The sequence below is a fragment of the Carassius carassius genome, chromosome 26, assembly GCF_963082965.1.
Source record: "Carassius carassius chromosome 26, fCarCar2.1, whole genome shotgun sequence".
Taxonomy (NCBI): Eukaryota; Metazoa; Chordata; class Actinopteri; order Cypriniformes; family Cyprinidae; genus Carassius; species Carassius carassius.
In genome coordinates this window covers 10,462,465-10,485,639 of record NC_081780.1, presented here as the reverse complement: position 1 = coordinate 10,485,639, position 23,175 = coordinate 10,462,465, and the positions used below count along the sequence as shown (strand labels likewise).

Here is a 23,175-nt window from a genome sequence, read left to right as displayed (position 1 = left end):
CAATCAGGCCACCCTGTGTTCAGAAACCAACACTGTAGTGTTTACTCTAAAAGCAGCGCATGCCTGTGTTTACTGAAGCCCCAGCTACAGATTGCCCTGCCAAAAATGAGCTCTAATCCACCAGACTAGCACTAGAGCTCTGTGAGTAGAGCGCAGCAACATGGAACGATAGAATAGCAGTCCCACATCGCACCTTACACCCTGCTAATTCAAACGCAGTCACATTACCTCACATCAAACACCGGTTAAATCCTGCACACAGGCCGGCTGCGTTATGCTACAGCAGTGATATACAGAGATACCCTGCTGCGTACATGTCTGTATGATTGCACGCATGCTGAGTTCTTTGACTGTTTGATGTCACCTCACTGACAGGCTGTACTTTCAGAACACAGAGCGACGCCTTGTGATCAGGATAAGTGTGTGCATGTCCTCTTTTATAACCGATAGTGATAAGTGATGGACTGGACATCGGAGTGTGGAGATGAGGTTTTATATCTCCTAGGATACTTGGTCACATGGGTTTGCATGTGGCTCCTAAATGTGAGGATGATCTTAAGCTGTTTTCTCTCTGACTGTAATAAAATGATCATTTATAATCACTTTTATGATTAATTTATCTGCTCACTTAATTATATTTGTCACGAGAGGGGAACCACAATTTAATTAGAAAATGCTTCCTGTGGTCCAAGTGTGGAGAAAATCATAGTCCCCACTCAATTTCACTGCATATTCACAGTTTTCTTTTATTCTATTTGTAGCTAAAGCCCAGGATGGTGCTGCAGTGGAGATGCAACCTCTAAACAGTGATGAAGGGGCTGAGGGCGAAGAGAAGAGAAAAGCCAACTTGCCAAAGAAAGAGAAATCAGTTTTGCAAGGGAAACTGACAAAATTAGCGGTCCAAATTGGAAAAGCAGGTAAGCATGGTTTCTTTGAGATCATCTGTTATGCTAGTGCTCTTAAAACGTAAAATAACACTTTAGAAGGTAGATGTATTTAAAATGTATACTTCTGGGAGAACTGGCCAAATATATTGATGACTCTGCCTGCAATACACAGATTATTGTCCAATCAAATGCTCTCTAGAATGAGAATCCCGCCAAAGAACCTTCTGCAACTAGCAGTACATTTATGACAGTGACATAACTAAAGCTTGTCAGCTACTTCAAAAAGGATGTCTTAACAAACTTCTGGTTTCAATAAGAAATATATCAACACATTACAGAAAACTGCATTTGTCAAGTGACTTTCTGAGCCTAACAGTCAATTTCACAGCAGTGATTGTTTATGCTGGGACCTCAGATTTGTGCAGCACGTGCTTTTTTGAGGTCTTAATGCATGTGTTCCTGTGCAGGTCTGGTGATGTCAGCCATCACAGTGATCATCTTGGTGGTGCTGTTCGTGGTTAACACTTTCTGGATCCAGAAACGTCCTTGGGAAAAAGAGTGCACTCCCGTTTACATCCAGTTCTTTGTAAAGTTCTTTATAATCGGTGTGACCGTGCTGGTGGTGGCCGTCCCTGAGGGTCTTCCGCTAGCTGTAACCATCTCGCTGGCTTATTCTGTCAAAGTATGACCCTACATCTTCTGTTTGAATGTTTAGGGTCTATACTTACCATCTTGTGACACTAGCCCTCTGTCTAGACTTTGTTAGTCAATACAGTACATGTTGATCCAATAATCATATGAATTGCCATATCATTTTGCATTTATTAACTTGCCTTTGTTGCAGTTACAGTAATATTGCTTGTCTGGATTTCTGCCATTTAATTGGGGATTAGTGGACTTTAATGTTTAATCCTGTGCTCTGTTTATTGTTGATCTGTCTCACACCCCCTTCCCTCATTCCATCTAAATTTTTTCATTGTTTTACTTTGCAGAAAATGATGAAAGACAATAATTTGGTGAGGCATCTTGATGCCTGCGAAACTATGGGCAATGCCACAGCCATCTGTTCAGATAAAACGGGGACTCTGACTATGAACCGGATGACAGTTGTTCAGGTTTTTATTGCTGACAAGCACTACAAGAAAGTCCCTGAGCCTGATGTCATTCCTGCCAGCACTATGGACCTGCTCATACTGGGCATCAGTGTCAACTGTGCTTACACCACCAAAATCATGGTGAGTCCCTAGGCAAGCATAATATATGTGTGTGTCTATAAATATATATATAACTGTAACCTATATACTGTATATAACTTTTTTTTTTTCCAAGACCCTAGAAAGTTTTTGAAAATAAACATATATTGATGCAGGTCCTTGAAAGTGCTTGAATTTATATTGTGCAAGAAGTTTTCTGGAAAAAAAAAATCCATATTATTCCCTCTGTGTTATTTTGCCAACAATTCGTGGCCTATGCATAGAAGCTTGCTTGATGTACATAAGTTACGAGCATTTACACATTACGTTAAGTGTTTAGCGCGTGATGTACTTTGTTGTACATTACCATGATGTTATAGTGACCCAATTTCCTATTTTTCCTGGACATGTCCTCTTTTTGGACCTAAAAAAATGTGCCTGGTCAGGATTTCTGATTTTCAAAATGTCAGGAATTCGGCTTTTACTTTCTTCAGTCGCCAGTGCATTTTATAACCACCAACCAACCACACCCCAGCCCCCCATTCCGCCCACACCGACTGTCTTCTTTTTGGAAAACTAAAATATGGTCACCCTACATTGCGTTCATGCGTGCACAAAACTACTAGGATGGTACCTCTGTTACACAGACACACCTGGAAATTAATGTTGAGTTGCTTCGCATCCCATACGACTCAAAATAATAAACCACAAAGTTAACAAAACGATTCACTCCACTGTGTTGAGCGAGAGTGCTTCTCTGCTGTCTTCACGTACTATGGGAAACTTCTTATTTCCAAATTATAAAGTCATAATTATGAGCTTGTTGCATTAAAAATAAACAGTAATTTTCTATTAGAAATAAACGGTGGATAGTGGTTTGTGTATGTTGATGCTTAGCCTAAATAATTTGATCAGGAGCATCCCCTCCTGTGACCCATGATTTGTCTGTATGTGTATTCAGAGCCAGTGAGCAACGGACTTTCATAATAATAAAAAAACATTTGTTAACGCGCAATAAAATAATTGTCTGAGTTAATCAATTAATGTGATGATAATGCGTTAACTTGCCAAGCCCATATATATATATATATATATATATATATATATATATATATATATATATATATATATATATATAAAATCATTATTTTTTAAGTAGATTCCTTTTAATTAAAAGAAAAATGAAAACCCTTTAATTAAGCATTTTTAACTACACAGGTTTAGTTAAGAATAACAATACTGGTGAGATTTACCTATTAAAATTGTTTGGCAAATGAATTAAAGCTCAAATATAATATTACATGAAACCTAAATAATAACAATAACACTGAATCTCACAAGCTTTAAGTAAACAACACAGTTATAGCTCTTAGTTAATTTAGAGTCAGAAATCATTGAAATTAAATAACAGTTACTTGCCTTACTACTATTGATTTGGCAGTGGTGCTTCATGGGCTGTTTTTGCACAATGGCTGAATAAAATACTGCACAACACCTCAAGGTGTTTTAATGCATAAATATTTTTTTAATATTTATTTATTTGTTTTTTTGTAATTATCATCTTTTTCAGTCCCCTGAGAAAGAGGGTGGCCTGAATCGTCAGGTTGGCAACAAAACTGAATGTGCCTTGCTGGGCTTTACCTTGGACTTGAAAAAAGACTATGATGCAATCCGCAATGAAATCCCTGAAGAGAAGCTTTACAAAGTCTACACCTTCAACTCCGTCAGGAAATCCATGAGCACCGTGCTAAAGAATGCTGACGGAAGCTACCGGATGTTCAGCAAAGGAGCCTCAGAGATTCTGCTGAAGAAGTATGCCATCCTCAGTCATAAATGTGTGGTCATTTTAAATGCCTGACACAAGTTCACATCTTTGAACTTGATGTTCAAAGATGTGAACTTGTTCTCAAACCTCTCCATGAAGTACCCCCAGCACTGCACGTCTCCCTATATCTGACGCACCCACTTCAGGTCTTTCAGTCTTCACTAATGAGCTGATGACTTGAATCAGGTGTGATAATTGAGGGAGACATACAAAATGTGTAGGGCAGGGGTAACTTCAGGACAGGTTTGAGAACCACTGTTCTAGGATAAGTATTCTAGTGCATGTGAGAGCCGTGTCAGCAAACTAGATTGGCAGATCAAATGTTTCACTTCCCCCTCCAAAGCCCAGAGGCTGTGTTACTGATAGATTTCCCTGGAGAAATTACTTGGATGGCTCATTGCAGATATCCAACAGCTCACAGCAACTATCTTACCTGCTCTCTCCTCACCCAGGTGTTATAAAATCCTTACTGCGACGGGCGAGGCAAAGGTTTTTCGGCCCAGGGACAGAGATGACATGGTGAAGAGAGTGATTGAACCAATGGCCTCTGAGGGCTTGAGAACCATCTGCCTGGCTTACAGGGACTTTCCTGCCTCTGAAGGTGAACCAGACTGGGATAATGAGAGCGATATCCTGAGCAGGCTCACCTGTGTGTGTATCGTGGGCATTGAAGACCCAGTTAGACCAGAGGTACAAGTCTCAGCTATTTAAAATAAATTATTTTAACTGAGAAGTACACAAAATGTTCTTTAGCAAGAGAGATTGCACTAGCATGAAATGTCAAGATAGTAAGCTTTCTCAGTCACGCTCCTTTATTCTTTCCTGCTCAGGTCCCTGATGCCATTAGAAAGTGCCAGCGTGCTGGAATCACAGTGCGCATGGTCACCGGGGACAATCTTAACACTGCCCGTGCTATAGCAACTAAATGTGGCATCCTGCAGCCAGGAGATGACTTTCTTTGCATGGAGGGCAAAGAGTTCAACCGCCGGATCCGTAATGAAAAGGGAGAGGTGAGAGGCACAATTTTTTTTAGCAGCAGGACTCAAAGAAACACAAACTCACAAGCTTATAATATAATACCTTTTTTTTTCTAGATTGAACAAGAGCGGATTGACAAAATATGGCCTAAACTTCGGGTGCTGGCGAGATCTTCACCGACAGACAAGCATACACTAGTCAAAGGTGCTTAGAGGCTCGCTTCTTAAGCATGAAAATAAAAAGTATAATTCTGCTCTGTAATGTCATGCTGTTAGTCTTGACGCATGTCTTTTCCTTCAGGTATAATTGACAGCACTGTTACGGAGCGGAGGCAGGTTGTGGCAGTAACGGGAGATGGCACCAATGATGGCCCTGCCTTAAAAAAGGCCGATGTTGGGTTTGCCATGGTATGTGGGTCTGCCTGACATGGTTACAGAAAAAATTATTCCTCCAAGGATTCTTTGTGCTAGATTTAGTTTCGAATAGCTTTTATATAGTGTGCCTTTTATTCTCAGGGGATTGCTGGCACAGACGTGGCTAAAGAAGCCTCCGATATTATTCTCACTGATGACAACTTCAGCAGCATCGTCAAGGCCGTCATGTGGGGGCGGAATGTGTATGACAGCATTTCAAAATTCCTCCAGTTCCAGCTCACCGTCAATGTAGTGGCTGTGATCGTGGCCTTCACTGGAGCTTGCATCACACAGGTATCACTATGAAAATGTATCTTCTAGCATGAAGCCAAATGACGGAGTTGAGGCTGACGAAGCTGTTAAGCTAAATTGTGCAGCTCTACGTGAAGGATTGCGTGTTAATGGATGCACCATGGTGGCTGATGGAAACAACTGATCGCTACCCATCCTGTGTGTAGTGATTGGAAATTGTTAGTCTGAGGCAGGAAGACTTGCAGGCAGTCACAGGGCTTAAAGTATTCCGGCACCGTGCCGGATCTCCGGCGTGTGGCCGTGAGGGAAAAAAAATTATATAATATTTGAGAGCCTGCGCATGCAGTTTAATATTTTCGAGCCAATTTATTTCTTATACCAATCATATGAGAGGAACGCAGCTTTAACTAACGTTACAAGCCTATCAGAAGCAGAGAAGGGCGTGAAGGATGATTGACGCCCATACGTCAATGTCACGTTAGAGTTGTCGGAGAAAACAAAAATGGAGCGCAAGTTTATGAAGCCTGGGGATGATGTCCTAGACTCCTAGCAATAGATAAAGGACTCAAAAATAAATGCCGCTTTTTGGCAGTTGGTGCAAGAAGCTGAGAGAGCCCGCTTGTTTCTGCCTGATTTGCTCGAGGAAGCTACTGTATGCCATAACGGTAAGAAAGTGCTTGCTCGTTATAATTTGACTGCGGTCATAGAGCCGCTGCCCGTGCACTTAAACTTACCACGACGTTGCCGGGAGTAGAGGGGATTTTTTCGTCCCGCTCCTGCCCGCAAACAATCAAGTTTCGTCCCGCTCCCTCCCGCAAAATCAGTATAGTTTTTCTTTTTTTTAAATACATTGCATATTCTGCCTGCTACTCTTTTATTTTTTTCACTTGCTCCCCTGTTGAATATAAATTTAAAAAAGAAACGGAAAATAAACAAATGTTTCGTTTTATTTGCGTTTAATTAAAAGTATGAACATGAACAAGGAACTTAGAACATAGAAATACAGTAAAAAAGTAAGAAATGTAAATAAAAAATATATATACCTATAATAATTAGGCTATATAGCCTAATAAATTATATAATAATAATAAACCTGGATTTATTTCAGTTTCAAAGGAAAAGTAGCTTATGGGGCCTGAGCAATTCATTCAAACATTTAACAAAAAATATCCTTATTCCTCAATAACAAAATAGACCAATTTTAAATATTAAGCTAAATAAATAAATAAAAATAAACTGAATTGACAAAAAAAAACTGTACGACTACTTAATGTGCCCATGCAGGAATATCATGTCGTTCTCTGTTGAGAGCTTCAGTTTAATCCATCTCTGCTCCAGTATGCCACAAATACTGAAAGCCCTCTCCGATGGTGCGCTAGCTGGAATGCAACCTACATGGCGTGTTTGCTTAATCTCGGAAATTCGTCTTTTCCACCACTGGAGGACATCATCCGGTTTGTGTGCTTCTAATCCATCCAATTTGACATTTAAATATATCGCTATTACGGAATCGAATTACACGTCGCTGTCTATGGTATCATCCGCATCCTCCCATTCCGCAAAGTCTATTTAATTTTATTATAAACAAAGGTCTATTTGTTTCTAGTTCTTTTATTTTGTTTTGTTATTTTGTCTTTTATTTGTCCCGCAAATAATTTTATTTTCCCGCAACCAGCACACAATAATATCTTGCCGCCCGCGTCCGCATTCAGCCATCAAATATTGTCCCGCGCCGCACTCGGTGGCGCTGGGTCCCGCGGTATTCCCGCGGGAGTGCAGGTCTCTAGCCGGGAGCAACTATTAGCTGACACACCATTGTCTATGACCGATCATGTCTGCGATTTAAAAAATCCAGTCCGAAACGAGCCAGCTCTCCTCTATTAAATGGAATGATAGGCAGGCTGATTGCACTTGAGGTCCTGTATTATTGCGTAATGAATGGGAGGATTACATGTAGACTTTGCATTGCTGTCAGTAGCCAAGGCTGGATGTGACCTCAAGCCTCAGGTGTTCTGCTTGTTTTGTGTGTAATTTTCCCTGGAAATTACTCATGAGCAGGCTAGCTCTGTATCAGCACCTGTCATTCACAAATATCTTGTTTATTACTAATTATTGTCAAATCTGAATTTTTTTATCAGCTCAGCATTCACATCTTTAAATTCATAATGCAGAATTCTAGAGGACACACAAACATTTTTGGGGAATGATTCAGTACTCATGCAAATGCAAAGCTGAGAGTGTTTTTGAATGTTATGAAGGTGGCAGCAGTGAATGAGGTCAGAACGGTCACCTCCTGTTCTCTCTCACTCTCACAGGACTCTCCTTTGAAAGCTGTACAGATGTTATGGGTAAATCTGATTATGGACACATTTGCCTCTTTGGCCTTGGCCACTGAACCACCCACTGAATCACTTCTGCTGAGGAAGCCTTACGGCCGTAATAAACCCCTCATCTCCCGGACGATGATGAAGAACATATTGGGTCATGCAGTCTACCAGCTCATTATCATCTTCACTCTACTTTTCGCTGGTAAGAACTAACAGCATATGTGATTGAGCCAAGTCATGCACATTATAATAGCATGAAGCAAACCTCCACTACAATCTTTTACTTTCTGCTCATTTCTCAGGTGAAAAGATGTTCGACATTGACAATGGACGTTATGCCCCTCTTCACGCTCCTCCCTCGGAGCACTACACCATTGTCTTTAACACCTTTGTGATGATGCAGCTCTTCAATGAAATCAATGCACGGAAGATCCATGGGGAACGGAATGTTTTTGAAGGCATTTTTAACAACTTGATCTTCTGTTCCATCGTCTTTGGGACTTTTGCTATTCAGGTATACACATTGCTTTATGAATGCCCATAATCAGAGCAGATACATATGTTGGTGTGATATAAGCATATCATAGCTTAAACTATTTACAATTTTTTTCCACTTAAGATTGTGATTGTGCAATTTGGAGGAAAGCCATTCAGCTGTGTGGGGCTGAGCATTGAGCAGTGGCTATGGTGCATCCTCTTGGGTTTTGGGTGTCTACTATGGGGACAGGTGAGCATCATCCAACTTTTCCTCCCTATGTTATACAAAACAGCTCCTTGTAACTTGCTTCCAAATCACAACTCCAAACTCCGAGAGTTATAGAGCAGTGCCCCCTAAAGGCAGTGAACTAAATTACTAGACTCAAGAGCATTTAGTTTATTTTTTTTTTGTATACATCTACGCCCTCATTCAGATCATCTCCTCGATCCCAACGAGCTGGCTGAAGTTCCTGAAGACTGCTGGTCATGGAACGCAGAAGGAAGAAATTCCAGACGAGGAGTTGGAGGAGCTGGAGGAGCTGGAAGAAATCGATCATGCTGAGCGTGAGCTCCGCAGGGGGCAGATCCTCTGGTTCAGAGGCCTGAATCGTATTCAGACTCAGGTAACCTCTTGAAAACTGCTCAACTCTACAGTTCAAGCTCTGGAACCCAAACGCCCGTCTTGCTTAATCAATTTTGATTTTGATTTTAATTTCCCTTTCTCTGATTATGGTTTGAGTTGGTACTCCCTCCAATCGATCTGCCACTTATGGTGACCTTATACTGGTGGAAGAGGGTTTATTAATGCAGTTTGTAAGTGCAATAAGCTGATCAATGCTAAAGGCAAATGTCAGGTCAGGTTCTTTTAATTCAGTGCCTTTTTTTCCCCTCTCTCAGCTGCTCTGTCCCTGTCTTCTTTTATATGGGTGCCCTTCTTTCTCTATCACTCTTCTTCTCACTTCTTCCTCTTACTCTGTTTTTCTCTCTCCTGTGCGTTCTCTGGGCCTATCACACTCTCTGATTCCTTCCAGATGGATGTTGTGAGTGCGTTCCAGAGCGGAATTTGCTTTCAGGCGGCCGTCAGGCGCCAGCCCTCCAGCACCAGCCAACAGCACGATGTAACCAATGTTTCTAGCCCTACACATGTAGCCTTATCTCCTGCTACTGCCTTCAACACCGCTTCTGCCACTGTCGGGTGTGAGTGCGTGTTTATTAGTGCATGACAATTAACATTTCCTCCTCTCGCCTAATGGTCTTCATTCTTCTCCTTGTCCTTCCTTCTCTCTCTTTCTTGTTGGAAACGAATTGTATCTCGAAACATCTTCCGCATTGCTTCTCAGTGTTAACGGCTGTGTATCTTAAGTGTTAAGGTTGAGGTTTTGGTGTCTGTGTTTGATGGCTTTTGCTGGGTTCTCGCCAATGAAGAGTCGTTGTCTAATCCCGTCTGGTGTGTCTGCAGCCCTGCGTGTTCTCGCCAGGCTCCTAGTCTACTGCCAGTAAATTTTTTGAGTATACGCCCATGGTCACAACGATAACCCGACCAATCGCAGCAAATTGGTCTTGTGAATGGGTTTGTGGGACATTTTTAAAGTGGTGTTCTGGTTAGTATCTGTAGGGTTAAATGAGATTATTAACAAGATGTTGTGCTGTAGTTTAGACAAAAATAAACTCCCTCTCCTCTTCCTGTAGTTCGTCATATTTCCTGTGATGTTCGTTCACTCATTCTGCAACATTGGCATTAATGTCTTTACACAACACAGTTTCCTCTTTCTTGCGTTGTCACATATTTTACTCTGTGCCAGTTTTATCATCCTCTTTCTCTCTGTCTGTCCTTGATGTATGATGATATTGATGTAACTTTGTTATTTTACAGGGAAATTCTGCGACTGGATGAAAATCTGGTGGTTACTGTTACTGTTTGTCATTCAGCTCGATTTTCTAACCACATCAATATTTTCATCTTTCATTAGGTCCTGGCTGTCCACAAACCCCTTTTCTCTGTTCAGGGCACTTTGTATTCTGTTTGAAACTGTCTACTGTCTAATGAAAAGCACATTTGGAAACGGTACAACACTGACTGCCGCATATTCCTTCTTAGATTCTGTGAAATGTGTCATGGGCTATACTCAAAGGTTTACCTCTGTTGAAACACAAGGTAGCGCTGCTCTGCATGGGTCCAGTCACCAGACTGTTTGTGAATTTAGTTGTGCTGGTTAGCTTGAACTTGCTTGGCTGCTTTAAAGTTTTGCGTCTCAACTTCACAACATAATCAGTAATCAATCCTTCCCCTCCAATACAAGCATGCCTGAAAATATTAACCTCATGTGTTGAGCTGTGTCCTCTGGGGTTACCTTTGCCTCTCTCTTTTCCTCTCTCTTCTGTTCTCTCACGATCTCTTCCTCATTTGCATTTTGAAAAATTGGCTTTCTGTGATTTACAACTGAGAAGACGCCCAAGTTCTATCCAGTTTATTTCTCAATCCTGAGAAAAGAGGATATTCTGTCCCTTGGTCAGAAGATAACCTCACCGTAACACAAGCATCAGGTTTTCAAGAGTCGTGCACGACATCTGACCACTCACACACTCTAAAATGGTTTTGGTGCGCTAACCGCACTGCTTTCCACTCATCAATTAAAACCAGCCCATTTTGTATTTGGCTTAATCTATACTTAAAACAAAAAAAAAAGTGATGTTTCACTTTGTTTGCCTGTCTTGTACGTGTTTTTGTAAATGAGCAGTAGATCTCTGTGAGTGGCAAGGCTGACTTTGCATCCCGTTCTTCCGCAGATCCGAGTGGTGAATGCGTTCCGCAGCTCGCTCTCGCCCTATGAGGGCCTGGAGAAGCCAGAGTCTCGCACCTCCATCCACAACTTCATGACCCATCCGGAGTTCCGGATCGAGGACTCAGAGCCCCACATCCCCCTCATCGACGACACTGATGCAGAGGACGACGCACCCATTAAGAGAAACGCCACGCCCACTCCTCCTCCCCCACCCTCGCCCAATCAGAACAATAACGCCGTAGATAGCGGCATCCACCTCTTCCTGGATCCCAGCAAGCCAGCCACACCCTCAGCTCCCGGGAGCCCCATGCACAGCCTAGAGACGTCCCTTTGATCAGCTCCGCCCCTCGCTGCGACACACAACACCTGCTCTTCTCCACAGAGACTAAAGAACTCATTGGATGAGAGAGCCGGAGCCAAGGAGCTCTCGGGAGCTTAGCTCTTAGCTTTTGCTTCTCTTTATCTGGATGGTGTTGTACATTTGTTCTTTTTGCCCTTTGCTTATTCAAACAAAGATTTCTGCATCATTTGGCTGTTAATATTTTGAATAATTATTTATGTTTTTTTTTTCCTCGGAAGACCGGTCTGTTTACAAAGTTTGTAGATACTTTTTTTTTTTTTCTGGTTGTTGGTGGAAGGGCTTCCTGATGCAGAGAAATGGGGACAAATGAAATAAGAGAAATATTTCAGATACTGCTGTATTTTCAGGAAAAAAAGGGTGTTTCTTTGGAAACCGAACTATTTTTGCCTGCAAGTTTTATTTGTTATATATTTGTAGATACATAGAACCTTCAAGCCAAATAGATAACACTAAAGCTTGTATAGCAGTGAGCAGAGGTATTGAGGGCCATGGGAGGTTTCTTCTTTGGACTGGTGAGGGGAGGGAGCCATAGACGAGGATCTCAGTCCATAAATCTCCTCTCATACTTACTAACTTTCTCATACTTCACCCCTTAAAAGTCATCTTTGGGTTTGGAAGTTAAAGAGTATCTGAAATGGCTGGAGCTGGAGTCTTCACGCTTTTAATGGTGTGATTTTGAAGTGGAGGCCGCACCAGGTCCGCCTTTAAAGAATGAATGCATCTGTTATTTAACTATTGAAATGGTCCACTGTCACTTGATTGACATCAAGACATTAAGTTCCTGCCAATGTATCATTAAGTTTGTTTACTCAGGCTAGCAGATTGAATTGAAAAGGATGCAATGATTAAAGAGTAAAAGTATTTTAACTTAAGATTGTCTTTTAGGTAGTAAATTTCTGTCTCAGTTAAAAGGAAAAATAAAAAGGAAAATGAGTAAATTGTTGCTTTTTTTGGGGGGATTCTTTCAAAAAAGTGTTTTGTTTGTTGATATGAAAAATATTGTACTTTATATTTTCCTTCATATTCCATAAAGATTGCTGTCAGCTCAAATATATATATAATTGGTTGTAAACTATATTTAAGACCTGAATTACTGGAAACACAAAGGAATCAACATGAATTTAAGACAACATTCATGTAACAATGGTATCGCAGCACAGGGTACATTATTTCAGATTCCCAAGGAATGTTTTGATACAGACCATATAAATTGTATTTTTATGGAGAAATGACAACATCTCAGACTGCTAAACCAGACCTACAGGGATTTTACATAAATTATATTCACGGGGGGTGGGCACTCTTTAAACAAGGTTCGTGATTGGTTCTTCAAGTAATATTTTACTCAGGGTGGTTTATAACATGAAACTTGTGGTCAAAATACTAACATGTTTTGTGTATTTGTAATGTTTAGAACTAGATTTATTTTCTGGCAGCAGGGTTCCAGATCAGACTGTTGCTTCTCTCCACTCGTTAGTTCATTGAGGGTGTAATAAAAGAGAAGAAAGGAAGAAAAACGGGAGAAAGGGAATTGCATTTCTTCAGACATCGCAACTGCACATATATATATATTTTTTTTTTTTTAATAAGTTATTTCGTTTTTCATGTTTATTAAAATAAAACTGCTTTAAGTTTGCAGATTTAGAGCAGATATATTAAAAGAATCCATAACTTTTTTTCTATAGTGTCTTCCTATACTGGGAATGAATGTTTATCCATCTGTTTTAAGGATTTGTTTGTTTGTTTTTTAAATCTTAAAAGTTTGGAAATAAAAGAACATGTCTGTTTATCTTGCGCAATGTAAATGGATATAGTGATTTAACTTACATTTTAAACTCGTCGAGTATCGTGTATGGTTTTTAAGAATAAAAATTGATATTTAGCCTAACCTGAGGGCCATGTTTTCCTTCATGTTCAGCACACTTTAGATTTAATAACACATGCAAGATTTGTCTCCTACAAAAGCATACTAAAAAGACGTGATATGTAAAGAACACATGCAGATTCTAGTCAAAATACAAGATGCATTCAGTAAAAATGAAAAACTTTGCAATTTATATATTATCTTGATCTACATTATATGCAATTTATTATAGATAATATAAGTCTAATGTAGATTACTAACATTGGAAATATATTTACTCTTAAAAAAGAAAAGGATGGTAACCTACACATTTATAAGTCAACAACAAATGGAAATATTACAAGCATTACCTTATGAGCAGATGTCCATCATTACAGCCGATGTCGGTCCACATGCTTCTGTCGGCTGGGTGTAACGTCCAAACATCTCTAATTCTGTGGGGTAAAGACAACTTTTTTTAAAGAATTAAACAGAATTAACTCACAAATGTGACAAATGATTCCTGCACTTTATCGCAGTGTGTGTCTGTTTTGTTTGAAACGAATGCTGTTGAGTGACATGATTTGTAATTAAACATTTGTAATGACTGTGCGTGTTTTGATGTCTGTCATGAAGCATCATGTTGTCAAGGTGTCAGACTGATCCTGAAACCACAGTTTAAATTACATTAAAAGCAATGATGTATCAATAATATTTTGGTTCAATAAAAATTTTAATTAAACTTTGCTTCACAGTAAATAACAGTATTGCTAAAAGGCATTTTGTTACAACAAAAAGTTTTTCTGAGATATTGGATTTGCTGAGAAATTGAGAAAAGTCAGGTAGATTATTTAAAAGCAGTCTTTTGTTGTATAAGTTATGGTTCTACCATATTTGTAACAATAAGTTTAGTTTGCAACTTAAGCTATATAGAGTTTACACAAAACCAGGGCTGCATTCTGCATTCATGATCCTTTAGAAATCATTCTAATATGATGATTCATTATCAAAGTTGGAAACAGTTCTGCTGTTTAATATTTTTTCAGAACAGGTGATACTTTTTTTAGGATACTTTGATGAATAAAAAGAAAGAAAAAAAAATGTTTTTAATATAAATATTTTGTAATAACAATATACACTACTGGTCAGTAATTTGGGGTCAGTAATCTTTTTTCTTTCTTTTAAAAAAAAAAATCAATACTTTTATTCAGCAAGGATGTGTTAAATTGATAAAAAGTGATAGTAAAGAAAATATATTATTAGAATATATATTATTAGAAATGTTTTTTTATTTTGAATAAATGCAGTTATTTTTAACCTTTTATTCATCAAATATATTAGACAGCAGAACTGTTTCCAACACTCATAATACATCAGAATATTAGAATGATTTCTAAATGATCATGTGATAGACTGGATGTTACATGTGACACTGAAGCCTGGAGTAATGATGCTGAAAATTCAGCTTTGCATCACAGGAATAAATTATTTTTTTTTAAAGTATATTCAAATAGAAAACTATTATTTTAAATTGTAATAATATTTCACAATATTACTGTTTTTTCTGTATTTTTGATCAAATAAATGCAGGCTTGATGAGCAGAAGAAACTTCTTTCAAAACCATTAAAAATAGTAATGTTTCCAAACTTTTGGTCTGTACTGTATGTATATATATATATATATATATATATATATATATATATATATATATATATATATATATATATATATTTGATCATAATAGCCATATGCTATTACATAAGATATAATAGGCTTTTGCGTTGACCAAATGATAGATTTATAAACGATAGATAGTAATTATAGATTTTATAGAAATTATAGATAGTAATCACTGAAGGCTGTCACTGTCAGATTCAGCAGTAGGACAGGAATAGTTGAGTGAAATGTCAAAATTCCAGCCTTACTGAGCAATTGCGCCACCTGCTGGTGATTTGACATGCGACTGCAGGGCCGATTGTACCTGATCAGATCTCATATAAATAATTTGCTGTTGTTGGCACACTTTTTTTAGACAAAAGTTGAATCTGGTGAAAACAAAGCTTCACAATGTATGTGAAGAAGAACGACTCTCCGATCTTCTGCTTCTGGCCACTGAAAAGGACGTCCTAATCATAAAAGATGAGGTTATCAATATCTTTCAGGACATAATACTAAATAAATAAAGTTTTGCTGTAAAAGGTACAGGTATCAATATGTAAAACCAATAATTTCTGTTCTTATCAGCAATGTGTAATTGTGATGTTTTATCAAGAGATGGAGAAATGGGTTCCCAGATCGCCTAGGCCTATATAAACAAAACAAGGGAGAAAATATATTCTATTCTTTTTTGTTTAAGTAGATTAAGATAGTTTAAGTTTACTTGTGCTTAAATACATGCTTATAATTTTGTTTTGTTTTGTTGTGCATATTATAGTAAAACTTGAAAAGATAGGCCTAATAGCCTATAAAAGTGCTGGAGATCAGGATAATTATGCAGCTCCTCTTGTGAACATAAGGCTAAGTTTATCAGCATTAATAAATGACAACTGCACAAATAGACATTAAGCCATCTTTTAAAATGCACGTAAAACATTGTTCTTTTGTAAAGCATATGTGCTTTTGGAGGAATGATCCAATTAAATTAAGGGAAATTAACAATCTGGATAGATTTTCTGCTAAATCAGCCTTTAATATTTTTCCCACTTTGTGGTTTTTAAAATAAATCAATAATAATAATAATTATTATTATTATTTGAATAGTTAAGGAATATTTTTGGTTGTCACTTCTGTGCGTTTAAATAGACTATTATGGTACTAAGCTGTATTTCACTGTTTTGGTTCATAGTAGGTGCACTTCATCTTTTTGACCACCAGATGGAAGTAACTGTGCAGAAAAAGCTTTGCACAAATTCAGTACATGAAGAATATTTGTAAAATGGTCAACTTTAGCTGCAATAGTATTAAAATTATATTGTACACAGAACAGATTAGTACTAAAGATGTTCAAAGCCTGACTATTATTATATTATATATGTATATATGTATATAAATAACATGAAAGTAGGTTGTTCATCAAAGTGTTTCACCTAGGTCATATTAACATATGATCACAAACCATGCAGTTCCTCTTCATTTCATTCCTCAAAATTCTGTTGTCAGTGTTGCCGACTGAGCAATTTTGTTGCTAGATTAAGCAACTTTTCAGACTACCATAGCAACCTCTTCTCCAAAAAGCACATAGCAACAAATTTAGCTATTTTTCTAATTTATTTTGCAACTTTTAGCAACTGTGACTCAAATCATAAAAAAAAAAAATTACAAATTATTTCTCTAAATGACACAAAAGAGAGGAAATCAAAGGTGTTTATGAAGTACACATGACGTAAATTAAGTTGCCAGTAGCAATTGTTCAGTAATAATTGTTCATTTTTTGATAACAATGTAGTTTGTACCTGCACTTGTTGATCAGTATAAATAATATTCTAGAAAAATGGAATACCTCTGGAAAACCAGATTTTCTTGAAGTGTAGCATACTAACTACAAATATACTGCTTAAAATATAATTGATGAGAATGTTTAGTTGTATTAGTTAATAAGAAAACAGGCCTACATAAAATATAATCATTCAAAAATGTGTAAATGTTCAATAATTCAATGGCAATAAAAATATATTTATATTTTAATAATATTATATTTATATTTTACTTACAAATCTGAGCTAAATTATCTGAGGAATAATCTGAGGAATCATTTCCCTCTGGTTTAAGGGAGAAATTATGGGTTTGGGTTAACTTTAGGGGTAGGGATAGGTCTATGTTTTGAAAAATAATGCCAAAAAAATAATTTTAAAACATAGACCTATTAAAGCCTGTATCAGAATGACTTCTGATATTCGGTAAAACATCTTCCTGGGTCAAAATGGTTTGTTGAAAAAATGTTATATATCTATATATCTATATATCTATATATCTATCTATCTATCTATCTATATATATATATATATATATATATATATATATATATATATATATATATATATATATATATATATAATTTTTCAACAAACCATTTTGACCCAGGAAGATGTTTTACCGAATATCAGAAGTCATTCTGATACAGGCTTTAATAATCATGATCCTTCTGTCATGGATTACAAACATCCAAGCAATCTTTACCATAAGTGCTGACTGAATCTGCAAACACCAACACATCAAGAAAAAAACGACTGTGAATAATGTTTTAAAAAATAATTCTAAATACATAAACATCTAGGCTACCTCACTCATAAACAAACCATTCAAAGAGTTTTAGAAGAGCTTTTGTCCCATATTATTTGTGTTTAGGACAAAACATCGAGTATAACCCCCATTAGCTGAGAACTGTGATCTCAAGTAGACATACAGTACGACCTGAAATACAGTACAAGACAGGTTTAGTCTGATTTATTGTCAGTTGATTTGGTTCAAAATTAGAATAGCTGAAATAAGCCTGGCTTGTTTGGCAAAGCTGTTTTATGAAACAGCCCTCTGGTAGATTCTATATTGATCTGCTGGGCTAAAATAAAATCATTTATAAAAGAATGAGAATAATTTATACTAATAATAATTACTTAATACAAAAGAACTCTAAAAATGAAATATGTCTCCTCTCACACATGCCACTGTCCCGATCGAGTTTGGCGATTTAACTCAACTTACTGACCAAAAGTGAACCGGTGATCCCCTGTTTTTTCACTCGAACTACGTTTAAATTAATATATACGTTCTTTCGCTTGAGTATACGAATGTTTCCTCTGGTAGATATTACTGCCGTTTACCATCCGCTCCACCAGGGGCGTAATCAAGCCTTACTTTGAGCCCTAGACCTTTGGATCCTTGGCAACACGACGCTCGATTACAGTCGCAAGCTTAATGTTTTAGGCCTTGCAAATACGGATTATGCAGATGACAGCTCAGTGAGAGACTCTTAATGTCACTCAACGGCACATATTTCAGCCCAACCGCGAAAACAACCGACACACGCTGTGATAAAGCGCAGGAACCGAGAATGACACACGACTCACCTGTAAGTAACTTTACGCATTACGTGCGTTACTCTCGACTAGCACGCATCATATGGCAGTTGTTATTTTACTGACAGTTTGAATCTTACTATCTTAGCAAGGCTTCCGTGCCAGTTTAATTCGCGTTATGATGTTGTAACGTTACTTCCTTTGAAAAGCGCTCGTCTCTAACGTTACCTCGCTCTCTCTCCAGCAAAAAAATACCAATTTACTTTGTGAACCCAATACAATAAAGCACAATGACATAAAAACCTCACCTGTCTGCAGCGGAATGAAGGCGAGTGCGGATCGGTCCGTCGTGTCAGCAGGGAGTGGTGGCTTCACGTGGCTCTGTTGTTCATCCCTCTGCTCGCTGTGTATCTGCATATCCCTCCGCCACAGCTCTCACCTGCGCTCAACACCTGGCACTCTTCCGGTCACTTCTTCACATTCAGAGTCAATAACGTCTTCTATAAAGGTATATCACAAGCTTTGTTTACAAACTCTTTTGTTTACAAAATCTTTTTCCTTTCCATACACCATAAAATCCGTCATAAGGATCCTTTTTTAAAATTTCTAAATAAATAAACTTTCCATTGATATATGGTCTGTTAGGATAGGACAGTATTTGGCTGAGATACATCTACTTGGCAATGTAGAAGTTGAGGGTGCAAAAAATATTCTTAATAATACATGTTACTAATTAAGATTTGATATATTTACAGTAGGAAATTTACAAAATATCCTCATGGAAAATTATCTTTACTTAATATCCTAATGATAATTTTGACCCATACATTGTATTGTTGGCCATTGCTAAATATACCTATGCTACTTATTAAGGCTGTTTTTTGTTTGGTTAAGGGTCTCACACACACACACACACACATATGATGTAATAAATATACTGTATTCCCATTTGTCAATAGAGTCAGTTGGTGTCGTGGGAAGCTCTGATGTCCTCTTGCTGCTTCATGGATTTCCTACTTCAAGCTATGACTGGTATAAGGTAATTCATAAAACTGCATTAACATTTCAATAAAGCAGCAATAAACTGATCCAGTGACTGGACACTGTGGTGTTTCTTGAATCTCATTCTGTTGTTTTGAAGGTCTGGGATTCTCTGACTCAACGCTTTAACAGAGTCATCGCCCTCGACTTCCTTGGCTTCGGTTTTTCTGACAAACCGGTGAGATAAAAGACATGAGTGACTACTACTACTTTTTATAAAAATAATATATTTTATCATCCGTAATTAGAATAATTAATTCTATCTAACAAACTCCAGCGACCGCACCGTTACTCCATCTTCGAGCAGGCCAATGTGGTGGAGGCCCTGGTTGCTCATTTGGGTCTGTCGGAGCAGAGGATCAACATCCTGTCACATGACTATGGAGACACTGTAGCTCTCGAGTTACTGTACAGGTGAGCCCTAAGGATCCTTAAAAGTTTCTCGCCATAATTTAGCTTAATGGTCCTGTCAATATGATCTGGGCGGTTCTCACGTGCAGTTAAACACACAGGAGTGACCATAACAGAAGCGGACACATCACGATAAACAGCCTCTGCCTCTCAAATGGAGGTACGTTAGAGTTTTATTCAGTCAGAAAATGTAAATATATATTCTTAAAGTCTGAATGGAGATTCAAAACTTTGCCTGGTTTTTTTTTTTTTTTTTTTTTTTTTTTTTACTTAAAAGGAATATTCCCAGAGACTCATTATCCAAGATTTGTTCAGAAAGTGAGTGTGACACTTACAAAAAACTAGTTTGTTTTCATTTGTAAATATGAGAAGTGAACATTTCCAATCTTTGGTCATCTATAGGTGCTGAAGGACTCTGGTTTCATTTCACCTGTACTTACCCGCCTAATAAACTTCCAGTTTTTCTCTAGAGGGTGAGTGGAGCATCCGGAATGAAAGTGGTGTTTACTTTTATGCTCTTAAATTCACAGTTCATACAATTTGTTGTGCTTTACACATGTAATTATAAATAATTTATTTAAATCATGCTAGCTGTGAGCTTTCAATTCTAAATATTATATATGTATCCTACAGAATAAGAGATGTGTTTGGACCGTACACCCAGCCAACAGAGACCGAGTTGTGGGACATGTGGACAGGAATTCGCTTTAACGATGGAAATCTGGTCATGGACAGGTGTCCAAACTTCTCCATGTGTTGCACTTGCAGTGCTTTGCTTTTAATAACTGTCACCAACTATTGTTTGTTGTTATTGTGTCTTGCTCAGTATCCTGCAGTACATTAACCAGAGGCTGAAACACCGAGAGAGATGGGTCGGGGCTCTAACCTCCACTTCAACACCATGTGAGTACACACACCATTCATACTTTGGTACGAAGTGCTGGAGTAGCTGTCATGCTACAAGAATGAGGTGTTCATACTGTGGGTCAAGTACTGGAGTAGCTGAGGTGTGTGAATACTTAAAAACTCGGCCATGGGCAGTGCTATTGAGGTTAAGTAGTTTAATCCAATGAAAATCACTGCAGAAGCTGCTTAGGCCGTCTGCACCCCAGGCAATAAGAGATTGAGGTGATAGTATATATTAAGTAAACATTAACATAGTTGAATGCAGTAGTGTGGTGTACAACATGTAGTGCAGCAGGACAAGCATGTTAACACTCATACTGTATGACAGGAGGGATGTATTGTTGTGGTTTGGAAGATAATTAGTAGGTAAATCACTTTAGACTGTGTATTGGGGCTGTACAACATCCTTTACACTTGTACTTTGCAAATGTCACTGATTGATCACTTTTTTTTTTACTTTGTAGTGCACATGATTTATGGACCACTAGATCCAGTTAATCCACATCCTGAGTTCATCCAGCTCTACCAGTAAGCATATGTGTTTGTTTATATTTATTAACTCTGTTTACAGTAACATTATTAATATCGCCGGTAAAGAAGAAGTATTTCTATTTGTTTTTTTGTTTTTTTTATCTGTGTATGTTGTTTTTCTTAATGCAAAAAAAAAAAGTCATTATTTCTGTGAGATGGTGTTGGCACATTGGTAAGATATCATGGTACAATACTTGGGTTCAAATCTTGGATGTTTTAATAATTTCAAAATTGGAATAAATAAATTTTTATAAAACATTTGCTGCAACTTCACACCTCATGTCATCGACATTTCCTCAGTCTTGTTTTGTTGGTCGATTTTAATCCCAACACACTGAAGTGGGATTTAAAGCCATGGCTCTATTGCAGCCTTGTCCACAAACAACATGTTTAGCCACTGCACCATCATGGCTTTCGTGTTCATGGTGGCCTAATGGTTAGAGAGTCGGACTCGCAATCGAAGGGTTGTGGGTGGGGGGAGTGCATGTACAGTGCTCTCTCCACCCTCAATACCACGACTTAGGTGCCCTTGAGCAAGGCACCGAACCCCCAACTGCTCCCTGGGCACCGCAGAATAAATGGCTGCCCACTGCTCCGGGTGTGTGTTCACAGTGTGTGTGTGTGTTCACTGCTCTGTGTGTGTTTACTTCGGATGGGTTAAATGCAGAGCACGAATTCTGAGTATGGGTCACCATACTTGGTTGAATGTCACGTCACTTTCACTTAAATTTAAATGTGGCATTTGCAATTTAAAGTCAGCAACAGTGGATTTTGAACTCTGGTCTCTAAGATAAAAACAGAACACTTTATATCCTGAGCTACTGAAACAGTTTGAGTATTGTGGATTAGTTTTGGATGGAGTGCTTGTTTTATATCAAATTTAAAATGAACTCAGGACTCTGGGGACAAAACACAAGTCTTTATCTCTTCAGACTGAGATTGGAAAATTATTGTCTGTTTTTGGAGAAAGACACAGAGAAATAAATGTAGTAAAGAAATATTGAGATTTGAACAAAGTCATTCTTGTATTAACAGCAGTGATTTATCCTCTGAGCCAGAGTTTGTGGTAATGTAGAAGTAAGTTTTAGGATTGTTTTTAAACTTTATTTCATGTGCATAATATCATGAAAGATCATTGTTACTTTGTCATTTTAAAAGATGACATTCAATAAGGTTCTAATCTAGTTCCTCATGAACTAAATCATTTGAGTTAAAAACACAGTAATTACCCAATACCTCTCCTAACCCCCAGGTCTTGAGTATCTCTACTAACGAGCTGATGATTTGAATCAGGTCTGTTTATAGATTAGCTAGAGTTTAAAAATGTGCACTGTTTGTTTGCTTTTCGGAGCAGTGTTGGGAAACACTGCACTATACTATCTGTGCCTCTAAAAGGGTTTGTCCTGTTATTATATGTAAAACTGGTGATTTCAAGTTGGAACTAATCATATAAAGTATGAAACAGTGAAGGGGTGACAAAGAGAGAGCTATAACACTTGAGGAAATATTTTAACCTCTTTTCCTGGTCTCTTTTCCTCATTTACAGGAAACTAGTGCGGAGATCCACAGTATCGGTTCTAGATGAGCATGTGAGTCACTATCCACAGCTGGAGGATCCCACAGGCTTCTTTAATGCCTACCTCAGCTTTATCAACTCATTCTGAGGAGTAATAATAGGAATATTGCCTCAAATTAGTTGTTAGAAAATATTCAATTCCGTTTATTATCAAACCGCAGAGTGTGTGAAATGTCAGTCATGTGTTTAAATGCACAAAACTGAAAGTATTGCACCAAATACCCAAACAGTCATTACAAAAAATATTAAGAGTTTGTTCAAATGCAATGCAAACTTGTAAATATATGTGTTCCAAGCATGAATGCTTTTATTCAAATAAAATGATCTTTGTATGAATTGTCACCAAAAAAAAACACTA

General features: G+C 37.9%; 2 protein-coding genes and 1 long non-coding RNA gene across 8 annotated transcripts in view; 2 read left to right on the top strand and 1 right to left on the bottom strand.

Annotated features, from left to right (window-relative positions):
- The window catches only part of atp2b1a (ATPase plasma membrane Ca2+ transporting 1a), a 39,728-nt gene extending 27,814 nt beyond the window's left edge, over nt 1-11,914 (top strand). For 4 of the 6 annotated variants that reach the window (XM_059511124.1, XM_059511126.1, XM_059511125.1 and 1 more), the window contains exons 8-22: nt 762-917; nt 1,355-1,569; nt 1,880-2,122; nt 3,651-3,892; nt 4,358-4,595; nt 4,736-4,915; nt 5,000-5,087; nt 5,184-5,290; nt 5,399-5,590; nt 7,864-8,077; nt 8,178-8,389; nt 8,495-8,602; nt 8,787-8,975; nt 9,384-9,470; nt 11,140-11,914. In XM_059511124.1, the coding sequence (XP_059367107.1) occupies nt 762-917; nt 1,355-1,569; nt 1,880-2,122; nt 3,651-3,892; nt 4,358-4,595; nt 4,736-4,915; nt 5,000-5,087; nt 5,184-5,290; nt 5,399-5,590; nt 7,864-8,077; nt 8,178-8,389; nt 8,495-8,602; nt 8,787-8,975; nt 9,384-9,470; nt 11,140-11,469 (2,801 nt within the window). In that variant the 3' untranslated portion in view covers nt 11,470-11,914. Of the gene's footprint in view, nt 1-761; nt 918-1,354; nt 1,570-1,879; nt 2,123-3,650; nt 3,893-4,357; nt 4,596-4,735; nt 4,916-4,999; nt 5,088-5,183; nt 5,291-5,398; nt 5,591-7,863; nt 8,078-8,177; nt 8,390-8,494; nt 8,603-8,786; nt 8,976-9,383; nt 9,550-11,139 lie in introns of all 6 variants that reach the window. The other 2 variants (XM_059511129.1, XM_059511128.1) reach the window with 2 other exon arrangements.
- A 191-nt stretch (nt 11,915-12,105) lies between these two features.
- On the bottom strand, nt 12,106-18,796 carry LOC132105757 (uncharacterized). Its single transcript, XR_009423988.1, has 3 exons — nt 18,661-18,796; nt 13,711-13,794; nt 12,106-12,198 (listed from the first exon to the last, which is right to left on the bottom strand). It is a non-coding gene; the product is annotated as an uncharacterized LOC132105757 (long non-coding RNA).
- Nucleotides 18,181-23,153, top strand: mest (mesoderm specific transcript). The gene is made up of 12 exons (XM_059511131.1): nt 18,181-18,405; nt 18,671-18,860; nt 19,312-19,391; nt 19,494-19,571; nt 19,671-19,807; nt 19,906-19,964; nt 20,082-20,122; nt 20,207-20,277; nt 20,438-20,539; nt 20,631-20,707; nt 21,175-21,238; nt 22,788-23,153. The coding sequence occupies exons 1-12, from the start codon at nt 18,310-18,312 to the stop codon at nt 22,903-22,905; spliced, it is 1,113 nt and encodes a 370-aa protein (XP_059367114.1). The 5' UTR covers nt 18,181-18,309; the 3' UTR covers nt 22,906-23,153.
- Nucleotides 23,154-23,175: the final 22 nt, after the last annotated feature.

Coding starts and splice junctions, on each gene's coding strand:
- mest (XM_059511131.1), top strand. CDS start 18,310: ATGTCACTCAACGGCACATATTTCAGCCCAACCGCGAAAACAACCGAC. Junction 19,808..19,905: donor GCTCTCGAGTTACTGTACAG/GTGAGCCCTAAG, acceptor TTAAACACACAG/GAGTGACCATAACAGAAGCG. Junction 21,239..22,787: donor GAGTTCATCCAGCTCTACCA/GTAAGCATATGT, acceptor CCTCATTTACAG/GAAACTAGTGCGGAGATCCA.